General features: G+C 47.9%; 1 protein-coding gene, 1 long non-coding RNA gene and 1 pseudogene across 3 annotated transcripts; 2 read left to right on the plus strand and 1 right to left on the minus strand.

Annotated features, from left to right (window-relative positions):
• Positions 1–483: 483 nt before the first annotated feature.
• LOC125532675 (flotillin-like protein 2 pseudogene) lies at positions 484–1,625 on the plus strand (annotated as a pseudogene).
• Positions 1,626–4,909: 3,284 nt separating this feature from the next.
• LOC125545579 (uncharacterized) lies at positions 4,910–5,642 on the plus strand. The gene is made up of 3 exons (XR_007300095.2): positions 4,910–5,195; positions 5,342–5,404; positions 5,490–5,642. It is a non-coding gene; the product is annotated as an uncharacterized LOC125545579 (long non-coding RNA).
• A 139-nt stretch (positions 5,643–5,781) lies between these two features.
• XK-1 (xylulose kinase-1) lies at positions 5,782–8,433 on the minus strand. 2 transcript variants are annotated; one of them, XM_048709568.2, is made up of 8 exons: positions 8,207–8,433; positions 7,891–8,099; positions 7,549–7,688; positions 7,200–7,464; positions 6,966–7,101; positions 6,774–6,862; positions 6,321–6,668; positions 5,782–6,200 (listed from the first exon to the last, which is right to left on the minus strand). In XM_048709568.2, exons 1-8 carry the CDS (start codon positions 8,259–8,261, stop codon positions 6,000–6,002), a joined length of 1,443 nt encoding a protein of 480 aa, XP_048565525.1. In that variant the 5' UTR covers positions 8,262–8,433; the 3' UTR covers positions 5,782–5,999. The 2 variants fall into 2 exon arrangements, with proteins under 2 accessions (XP_048565525.1, XP_048565533.2); XM_048709576.2 differs by lacking the exon at positions 8,207–8,433 and having other exon boundaries at positions 7,200–7,458; positions 7,891–8,113.
• Between the last annotated feature and the right edge of the window lie 3,357 nt (positions 8,434–11,790).

Raw genomic sequence — 11,790 nt, forward strand, 5'->3', positions numbered from 1 at the left:
CCAACACGACTGAAAGCAGTCATATTCAGTTATAGAGGTATACATTTATACAAGATATACACAGGCAGGTGTGGCCAGTAACCCAACTAACTCCTAAGCTGACCTTGCTAATCCTTTACTCATGATAAAGACGCAGACGATAAGGAAAGGTTGTTGCGGAGAGAGCAATGGGAGAGAGAGAATCGCGTGGCGGCAGGTGGACCTGAACATATGCTTCAACAAAGAAAACGGCAGCGTAGGATCATGGTGCGTGATTATAGGCGGAGGCTATTAAATCTCACTCGGAAATCACAGCTGAGCGATTCTCGCACGATCCGAAGTTTACACCCAATCGGTCGTTTTCCCTAGTTGATGGCCTGCATGTGTCCTGTGCTAAGACGGTCGCAGCCATGGCAGTGAAACCCGCAGCTAGAACGCTACCAGCGCCAAGTTGAGAACTCGAGATCGTCAGCGGTGCATGCACGACAGCGGCGGCAAGAGGCTATGGTACATGGGGAGGAGAGAAAAGAAGGAGAGGGGAAGCTTGGGGATATGGTAGTTTACCCGGGGGCTGCCGGTCGGCATGCTGAGAACGAATGGCGGTGGCAGCGACATTTCTTCTCAATCCTCTTGGTCGGATCGGTTGAAGACCAGACCGGATCGGACCGACAATTTTCCAGGCCGATTTTAGCAGAGCAGATCATCCATTTTCTCTAACAAGCCAGGACCGAGCGAGTCAAACACCGATTGAGCCACGAGCGGTACTTCCAGCCCTGCCCACCTTCGAAGCGAAGCTCCTACTCCACGTGAAGTTGATCGCGCTATTGCACTTGTACGGTAGGAGCCACGGGCACGACATGGTGAAGGGCTAAAGGGCTGATCGAGGGTGAGACTCGGATGCTGGTGGCACAGCTGACCATGGATGAGATCTTCACCTGCACCAAAAAGTTCAAGCAGGAGGTGTTCAGCAGCGTGCAGAAGGAGCTGGACCAATTCAGCCTCTTCATCTACAATGCCACCGTGAAGCAACTGGTGGACGTGCCAGGGCATGAGTACTTCTCCTACCTTGGCGAGAAGACACAACAGGAGGCAGCGAGCAGGGCCAAGGTGGATGTTTGTGGAGCGGGATGGCCTCACGTGCCAGAACGTCGCCAAGGTGGACGCCGAGAACAAGGTGCTCTCTGTGCGGCAGCAGGGCAAGGCGCTCAAGGAGAAGGCCAAGGGCAAGGCGGAGGTGCGGGTGTTTGAGAACACTAGGAAGGCCGACAACGTGGCCTCAATGACCAACCTCGCCATGAAGTGGAAGGCTGGGACTGGCAGGCCAAGGTCACCGAGGTTGAGGCCGCCAAGGCTGTCGCCATCCGTGATGCCGAGCTACAGATGGAGGTTAAGACGAAGAACGTGCTCTGCCAAACTGACAAGCTCAAGGTCGAACAACTCAGCAAGTCCACAATACACTACGACACACAGGTTGGTTATGCAATAAGCATGTATAAAAATATAGTACTAGGGACAAGAGAAATTCATACTTATTGACCTCAGCATTTTATATTTTGTAGGTTCAAGAATCAAACACGCTCTTCTACAGCTGGCAGAAGGCGGCGGATACGACATTGTATAAGGAGATGAAGACGGCGGTGAGGTGAAGCGACCGAGCAGAAACACATGCATGTCTCGATATGGGAGGAAAGGGAGGGAGATAAGGTGAGGTGTTAGCGGTGAAACATGCCACTCGAGGAAAGGGGTGAAGAGATGACCTTGAGGAGGGAAGTGAGCTCGGTCCATGGCATGGATCAGAGTAGACGAAGGTTGATCCATGGTTTGGCCAAAGGGGTGATGAGCGAGGGAGAAGTAGAAGGCCCCCTCTCATATCTTGGTGCGCGAGCAAGTCTGTCGAGGTGGAAGAAGACTGTCATTTCATGACGGCGTTGGTGACCTTGGCGTGATGTTGTTTGCCGGTTTGTGGGCGGATCAGGCAACCGTCTGGTCTCTCGATCCCCCCTTCACTAATTTTGGTGAGAAGAGGGGAGGGATGAAAGGGTGGAGGGGTGGGAGATGAGGTCGCCGATTCTGTTGGTTGTGGGGGCGAGGGCGGAGAGAGGAGAGTGAGCGACACCGGTGAAGTCTATGGATCTAGAGATGGAGGGGAACAATAGAGTGAGTGGTGCGGAGAGGGAGTGGATAGAGTGCGGTCGTTCGAGAGAGGACAACAAGTCATATAGGAGGGGTATAATGGGAATATCATAAAAATAAAGCTTTATTTATACCTGTACACTATATATATTTAGAATAACATAAAATATTTTCTCAATAAATTACTTGAAAATATCCAAGAAATTACGGATGACCGACTATCATTATATAAAGGGGGAATCTGTTCTTTGCTCATGGAGAAATGTAACATAGTTTTTTATGGGCAATATACCACATACCCTAAATAGTAGATATTCGTGAGAATAACCATCAACATGTGATTTAGAGGTGAGTCTAAAATTATTTAAATTGGGATGCCACTCAATCTACTAGAAACTGCTCATTTCTTGGATTTGTCCAATGAATATATATTTTCCATACCACCATCATAAAAAAATTATTCTAATCTTTGTTTATATTAGAATACCTTTGTAGGTCATAAAAACTGATGAATTTGATTGTGCTTCGGAGATGTCGACTGACAAAGACCCTGATGTAACGATGATGAAGGGGGCTAAGAATTCAACAAGTTTTACACAACCAAAAGAGGTGCATGCAAATAATTGTTCTTCTTTGTATGTATGTTGCACATGATATAATACTCAACAGGTATATTTCTCTCTCTCTCTATATATATATATATATATTAATATATATATATAATTTTGTAGAATATGAGAGAGATGGAGATGGATTATGTCGGGGTTAAAAAAGAAACCCATTCAGAGGGTTTTTGGGGCGACGTCATTGGAAGGGGACAAAAATTCACCATGTTTTATACAACAAAAAGATGTGCAAGTGATGATATCCCACAACAACGACACACTTAAAATAAAGCAAACCGGCTGGAATTACGATAAATGTTTATCGCAACATTTATTTCCAACTGGTATTCCGATGAGTAAGTTCAATGATGTTCATATAACTCAAGGAAAATATTTCAAAAGCCCGTAGCAACGCACGGGCATTCTACTAGTGTATATAGCGACTCTGAGTTGAGTGCGGCGCTTCGGTGCCCAGACCCAGCTGCATCGGGTCAGAAAAAAATCAAAACACATATTAGAAAAATTCAAAAAAAATTCAAGTTTTTTTGTGTGGTAGATAATTTGATGTATGAGGTCTACTCTAATTTTCAGATCATTTGGACATCTGAGTATCTCTCAGCAAAAAAGACAAATCAGGTCAGAACAGAACATGAACATTAATTTTTTTACAGACCTTGGATTTGTCTTTTTTGCCTAAAGATGCTCCGATGGCCAAATGATTTGAAAATTGGAGCGCCCCTCATGCATCAAATTATCTATGACACAATTTTTTTTGGAATTTTATGAATTTCTCAGTTTTTATTTTGATTTTTTTCGTGAGCACAGGTGCAGTTGAGCCTAGGTTCAGAAATAGATTATCATTTCCCCGCATATAAGAACTTTTGTATTGCAATGTTGTTTGAATTTAGTATTTAAATCCCTTCAATTGAGCACATAAGTACTGAGTTGATGCAATAAAAGAAAAACAAGGATAAATTTTGATAGATGTATATAGCGACTCTGAGTTTACCTAATACTTACATGTTTTAGAGGTTACAAATATGCGGAAATCCCCAGAGTCACAAAAATTACCATCCCGAACAAAGTCGAGTCAAAATTTGACTGAATTTACTTGAACAACAGAAAGGGAGACCGTGTCCATTCAATATCTCCTCTCTTCGTGCCCACCGGCAAAGGAAAAATCACGCGAAATGAAAATTTTCCAACATCGCCATGGACATTAGAGCATCTGTACCGGTCTTAGACAATTAGGCGGTCCATTCGATCACTGATTGGTCACAATTTTTTAATTCAAACAGACGCTTTAAAAGGGCCTCAAACATTCGGACTGACAGGCACCCCTCATATCCAGCCAAAAAATACGGCGGATATGAGGGCGCCCCCGCCACGTCGGACTGACGGCGGAGTCCCAGGCGGAAACGCCTAGAAACCCGGGGAAACCCGACGGTCCGAAACTCGTCTCCTCTGTCGAATCAGTGGCGCAGCTCTGGTGGGCTGCGTAGTGCCTAGCCCGGCTATTTAAATCGCCCGACGGCATCGAAACCCTACCATCCATCCATGTTTTCCTCCGCCTGTCCGCCGCCACCACATTCCATTTCACCCGTGCCTTGTAGCCATGCCCCCATGCCGTCGGGTGAGGAGCGAGCCATTTCTGATAACAGAGTGCCGGCTCGAGCTTCTTGAGCAGATCCGGGCTAGGTGCGAAGCCTGGATCGCCGCAGGGCTACCTCCAGATACAGTGGACCCGGAGGAGTTGGAGGAGGAGGAGGATGTGGGGGACGCGCTGAGGACACAGATCTGCAGACGGAGCACCAGGCCATCCTGGATTCTCTCCGGTCGGAGTTGGCTGCGGTGGCCAGACGTCGTCGCCAGCAGGAGATGGAGGCGCAGCAGGCTGTGAAGGAGGCGAAGATGCTCGCCTATGAATGAGGTCGAGCAGGAGGAGGATGAGCCGGAGCCCTCCTACCCGTTCGTCCAGCCGGCGCCCGGCATTGTCGTCTTGAACATCTCTGACGATGAAGAGTAGTTAGGGTAACACGTAGTATGTAGTACCTACGATTTCTTTTGTATGCTTTGTATGGATTAGGGGTTAAAATATGAGAGACGTGGATGCAGAGTGATTAATTTGAGGCATGATTAGTTATTTTTTATGAACGCGACTTTGCGGACGTTTAAGGGACCGGATTTGTAAAGTTGCGCCTAATTTTTGAGCAGTACGAGCTTTACTCCACCCGAACAAGAGCTTCCATGCCATGCAGAGGCACCTTCATCCCTGTTCTCTCGGTGCTAGCCAACCATCTGTTTCAACCTCCATCATCAGCAGATTCATCCATGTCAAACCAGCATCCTCCTGCCTGTGCTCCCTCCTGATCCGGTGATCCCCATAGTCGCCCCCCATCTGGTTCCGCCATTGAGTGCACATGCGGTGTGCCCTGTTTAGGAACTTGGGACCGGAATTTGATCGATCGCTAACACAGAGTAAAAGACTGGCAGATTTCGTCCCCCCCCCCCCCCCCCTTCTTGCTTCGAATTTCTCCCTCCTATGCTTTCTAATTATTTCTCCATTGAGTGTGTTTGCTAGTGCACACCAAGTGTTTGATACTTGTTCTATGTGATTGGTTCAGAATTTCGCGGGGATGCGCAGAGGATAGATGGGGAAGTTTCACATCTGATTCTTCTTCATCAAGGTTACACCTTCCCCTATACTGGTTTTAGATTAGCTTTTGAAGTTGTATTTATCAGTGCACAAAGATTAACGCTTGTTCCTTTCAGTGGTGCAGAAAGATCTATGATAGGTTACTAGATCTGGTGGCAATTGGTTGATCAGGTGTGGGCGTGCAGCATGTCAATCTGGTTCTGCATATAGATGAGTTCAACTGCTTCCTCATAGACTTGCTTTATAAAACTGCATTTTTGACTACTACAGTTGTTTAGATGCTAAGTTGCTAGCATTATGCGTCTGAACACCTAGCATAATTTATTTCTTCCTTCGTGCGTTGTTATCCCGTTATTGCTGTGATAATGAAATCCTCCCAGAAAATAATAAACCTGTCAAACCATTGAGTGAGACAAAATGTTATCTTGGCTACATAGTTCATACACCGTCCCTGATATACTTACATAATGTCAGTAAAGCAACAAATTTATTGCACTTTGAATTTGCAAGGGTTGCAATGCTTGGTCTAGTTATGATTGTAGATTTTTTACTCATTTAAAAAGGTGTATATTGAACTCAATGATTCTACTGGGATTGAAAAGAAAATGGCACCCCTGAGTGTGTTTTCATGAGCCCGTGGTAGCACCCCTGAGTGCTAGCAATGCAGCTCCGTACGCCGCCTCTGTCTGCTCTGCCTTCCAAACAGGCACCCCAAGGACTCTCTCCCGGATTGCCGTCCACTTCTCATTCTGCGCGCCTCCCCCTGCCGTAAAGACCTCCTCCACCGGCGTTGCACCGAGCTCCTTCAGCAGTTTGTACCCACTGGCCTGCATCCATATTTATATTCAGCAACATTTCAGTAACCAGTTCAGTTCGTACGAGCTACTGCTTATCTTTCTCGAAAAAGTGCTCCTGTTATCAAGGGCGCGAGAGTGTTAATTAGCGACCTCAATGCGCGCCATGGACTCCAATATGCCGTGCAAGTACTCGGCATCGCTGTCGGGTCGAGGCTCCAGCCTCGGCTCCATGTCGGGGTCAGAGACAGGGAACCTCTCGCCCTTCTTGGGCAGAGGGTAGTAGTCAAGAGGGGAAGGAGATGACGGGTCGATGTCCCTGCTCAGCGTCACCAGCTGGTCGTCGCTGAAGAGTTGCCGGAGCACCACACCCCCGCTGTTGGACGCCCCGCCGACGAGCCACTGGTCGTCCAGGCGGTGGCTGTAGACGCCGAACCTTGCGTCTTCCACGCGGACTCTGCTGACGAGCTTGATCGCGAGCGTTGAACCCAGCGACGTCACCTGATTGATTGATTGAGTACTTGGTTCAATTAATCAGTACTACAATGTTGATAATTTCTTCAAGCACTTGCTTACGTACGGTTCATCGATAGAAGTGGAACTCACCGCTTTTCCTGGATCAGTGGTTCGTGCTGCAAGAAAGGCAGCGATGCTGTCGGTTGTCCCAGTACAGACCACACAGTCATTCGAAAAGCCTGATAATGCATATTTAGTCGTCTAAGATGAAGTAGTAATAATATTAGATTATTTCAACTGCATACCGTAGTAGTGAAACAAAAAAAATGTTCCTTAATTTACCATATTGTGAGCGCACATCTTCTTTGATTGGGCCAATGGGAACTCCGGGTGCTCTGACAGAAGAAGGCAACATGTGTGAGTATGGCTGTGACATGAGCCAGCTTGGGTATGACCCAGTCTCTGGATCATACCCTACCTGCAGTAGGATCCATTGCAGGAAAATTTATAAACCCATTGCCTTCCGTACATAGAACCTATATATGTGAACTATTTGCAACAATGTAGTCCAGCTACCTTGAGAGTATTGTTGTAATCACAAACGCCGTATTCTCCATGCAAAAGCCACAGCAGCCAGTCTGATTGGTGCATCAGTATCGCCGAATCATCGCCGCCATTCAAACAATGCTTGTTCCACCATGAGACGAGCTTGCATAGGGTGGACGAACCAGAGCACACTGTGTGATTTGCGGGAGCAATCGAGCTGATCATGGGCAGCGCATCAGGGAAGCTCTCATTGTAGAGGAAAGGGCCGGCAAGAAGCTCTCCATTGTTTCTGCAGCTTGCACAAAAAAGGCACTTACAATGCATTGGTCATCCGGTTTTATCATGGGCTGTATTGATGATTCGAGGAAAGTCAGCAAACCTATCAATGATGAGAGTGGTTGATGAAGTCCCATCAATGGAGATGGATGAGACTGATGGCTGGTGAATGGACGGAATGTCGCCAAGAAGCTGGAAGAGTGCTTCTCTCCAGGAGCTTGCCCAGTTGGTGGTTTGTCCAACCTGCCTAGCAAGTCTCCAACCAAAAGGATGTACATACAGGCTCATAAGGAGTGGAAAAATGAATGAATAAAGTCTAGGTATGGATGCACGTATCATGATGGTAAGTTTGGTTTGAGGCAGGAAGCTAAGCAAAAGAACCTCCCCATGTCAACAAAGATACGATTTCTAGTTAAAAAAGGTTAGAGAGGTGACAGGCTCTTACAGCTGGGTAAGTTCTTTTGCCTTCGGAATGGATGGCCCCTTGCTTGTCGATAAGTGCGTATCTGGCGCCGGAAGTTCCAAAGTCTATCCCGAGGTACAGAGGCCTGCTGCCGCTTTCATTCCCCGGATGATCCTGTTGCTTGAGCATGGTGATCCTTATCCTCGATGTCGTAAACGCAAGGTTCCGCACCCTACTTAATCTTGACAATCCTGAAACGTTGGCAGGAAAAACGTACATCGAATCAAGTTTTTCGCTAGACACTGTTTAGAAACCTAATTTACTGGTGCGTACTAAAGTGTTGACTTGATTTAATTACCTCGTTTTGCAGGGAGGCGAGACAGCGGCTTCGCGGAGAGGCTGAGGATTGGCATGGTGGGTGGTCCGATCCCAAGTGCATTGGTCAGTTGCTGGGGTTGATTTGGTGGTAGGAAGAGACGATGGACCTTGTGAAGAAGAGGAGGTGATGCCTGTTGGGGAAGGATAAGGAACCTTTGGACACAAGACCACCGTTGTGGCTGTGGGTTATGGGGCTGGTCTAACTGAACCGAGTAGTGCGCCCGTTGTCCTCCAGCCGCTTCCTCTGCTCTATTGCTTCTTTTTCCGACTCTAGGGCTTCCAGTTGTTCTTCCTTGGTAAATGTTATATACATAAGCTGAAGTTTCGAAATGTTATATCCGTTATTTTGTCCACAAAATTTACTATGTTAGTGTGACAGTCTTCTGCAATAGACCCGCATTCTTTTACTATCATGTGTACATGCAATCAGGACTATTAAGCAAGCACTGTCGGTGCTTATTTATGCATTATTAGTTACAAATGCAGTTACACATTATTAGTTACAAATTCAGTTACCCATTATAATCTAAACTTATACTCCCTCCGTTCCTAAATATAAGACCTTTTAGAGATTCTACTATGAACTACATACGGATGTATATAGAGATACTTTAGAGTGTAGATTCACTCATTTTGCTTTGTATATAGTCTATAATGGAATCTCTAAAAGGTCTTATATTTAGGAACGTAGGGAGTAGGATGCATGGATAAAATCCGGCTGAAAGTTTTGTGCAAATGTTATATTTCAATCTGTATTTTTGTTAGCGAAAGCCATTTGGGGCACTTCATCAATCCAAATAATAGTTATACCGTCCACTATATTTATAGGAATAAAGCTAGGGGATCACTGGCCGGCCGGAGCACGCATACATTCCGAAGAACAGAAAGAAGAAGCAAGAAAATGATCCCAGGCCTCAACCAAGTGACGCGCAGCAGAGGCGGTGCAGCCCCGGCGTGGTGCTGCACAGCAGCCCACCCCAGCGGGCACAACGGCCGCTGCAGGCGCGAGCTCTCGCCCCAGCGCGCCAGGCAGCCTGGGGCGAGTGAGCTCCGTCCGTGGGGAGCGCGAGCTCCGGTCTGGACGCGCGCTAGATCCTTCCCGGGCACGCAGGAGGCTCCGGTCTGGGCGCGCGGCAACTTCGGCTCGGCCGCCGCGCGACAGCTCCGTCCCCGGCGAGTGCGAGCTCTGGACTGGGCGCGCGAGAGCTCCGGCTCGGCAGCGGCGCGCGCGAGACTTCCGGCGTGCCGGTGGCGCGCGCGAGTTCCTTCCCCGACGCGCACGAGCTCTGCCTGGGCACTCGTGAACTCCATCCAGGATTCCAGGGTGCATACGAGCTCCGGCATGGGCGTGCGTCTGCTCCGGCCCAGCCACGGCGCACGCGAGCTCCGTCCCCGGCGCGCAAGAGCTTTGGCCTGGGCTCGGCCACAGCGCGCGCGAGCTCCGTGCCGAGCGTGGCACGGCAGCCATGGCGCCCATGAGCTCCGTCTGTAGCGTGATGCGATCTCCGACGCGGCGCCGGCGAGCTCTGTTAGCCTTCCTCGCTACAGCATGGTAGGGATTAGGAGGAATAAATGCCTCTGAAGGCTCAAAAAATGCCTTCAAAAGTCTAACATGGCGTTTCTAACGAATGCTAGCTATAGTTACGAGACAGCCTAATGAGGCACAGATCTTTAGGATTTTCAAAGAACTCATATCCGAAAATCGGGTTTGCTATTTCACATCTAGATGTGAGATATTATCTATCTCACGTCTAACTTCTTTATCTTTATTTTTTTCTTTTAAAGTCTGCCATTGATTTGTTTTGTCCCAAAAATTCACGCATAGGCTAATCTTACGGTTGTCCGCGTTCAAGCTCGAGCGTGCTGTGCTCGCGCAGCCTGAAGCCTAACGTGCGTGCATCGTGGCAGCTTGGGCTGGCCCATGTGTGTGGCAGCGTGGGCTGTCTTTTTCTGTTTTCTTCTTCTTTTTTGTCTATTTTCTGATCTGTCTTCGTTCGCTACATCCTTTGCATTTTCTGAGGCCTTTTATCTTTTCTTATTTTTATTTTTTTTCTCCCACTGCGATGCTATGAATGCATATATGTCATATGTTGCGTGCATGCACTTCCTTTGTGCGTGTATATACTGTACAATTGTTGATGCATGTTTTTTGTTGTTGTTTCAATTTTTGTGTTCATTTAAGTAAATCATGTATCGAATTGCTAAAACTCATATAGATGAGTTTCAACGATGTTTCATCTAATTTCATGCAATTTTTTGATCGGGGTTGTCTAGTCCCACACATCCGGTGTCACTCACCCATTGTCCATTTTGCGGCTCATCACACCGTGTGTTTTTTTGTTGGGCCATTCTTTGTGGTTTGTTTTTTCTGTGTTGTAGTTGAAAAGACAAGTTGTTTGTATAAGTCGAAGAGATGAGCTGACCGTTTGCTCATCAGTTCTTCTCATCTCTCTCTCTCTCTCTCTCTTTTCTCTTTGTCTTTGGAGCAGAGGTAACCCGAGGATGGATGTGCTTTTAAACACTACAATGACAGGCAACAGCCTTTTTTTGTCAAGTCTAACCCTAATATGTAAGAAGCCCGATCTTCTCTTGTCCTACTTTGTGAGTGCACTGTTCATACACAACCTGACCTGACCCATTTTTGGTCCCAGTTGTAACTCCACCCTCAACAAGTAACTGGGGACCCCAACCACTTTTGTCCCAGCTGCAAGTCCACCCCTGACATGCAAGTCCACCCCTACAAGCCCATTTTGACTCGTAACTGGGGACGAGACTTGCCTGCTCCCCTCCCGTGTGCCCATCCGTGCTCCCGCATACGTGGCTTCATTTGATTGGAACAAAATAAAGTCCGGCCCTACCCCCTTAAAATCAGGGGGGAGATGATTAGATTAGAAAGAAAAAAAAAAGAAAATACAACCGTTGAATGAGGTGGGAGCACGGATGGGAGCATGGGAAGGGAGCATGCAAGCCGGATCCATAACTGGGCATGTGTTTCGTCTTTCATCCCAACTCAGGGTGGCCCGCTCGTGGCCCGCACAGGACCGGACCGAACGGTCCGGGCTCGCTAGCAAACTTGATCGGTCCGGATTGGAAAAGTAGGCCCGCTCAGCACCTCGGTCCGGTCCGCATTTTAACCGAGCCGCTCGCCGGCGACGTGGGCGCTGCGTCGAAGTGAGCATCCGGGCTCGCTTTAACCAGTCGAGCCTCGTTCGCCTGTTCGATCTCTGCATCACTGCATGCACGGCGGCTACACATACATGGTGTTCTAGTTCGCCGAGAACAGCCCGTTCAACGAGTGGCTCCACGTCCATGGAGGCGAGGTGATGGGATGGATTACCGGCGAGAACAGCACGTAGTCGGCATCTGCACAGGCACGCACGGCAAGCGGCGGCACACACGCACGCACGCCATATGTCGTTCCTGCGGTGACCGTGCTGTCAGTTAAAAGTTGTTGTCAAACATTCAGTTTCGTCAGGCGTAATTGTACTGTTAAAAGTTCAGCTTCGTCAGTTAGAATTTTCTTCAGTTTGTGACTTGGTCAGTTGGTCTTAGGTTGTTAGCGCA

Source organism: Triticum urartu, chromosome 1A (genome assembly GCF_056163025.1).
Source record: "Triticum urartu cultivar PI428250 chromosome 1A, HENAU_Tu73, whole genome shotgun sequence".
NCBI classification, from domain to species: domain Eukaryota; kingdom Viridiplantae; phylum Streptophyta; class Magnoliopsida; order Poales; family Poaceae; genus Triticum; species Triticum urartu.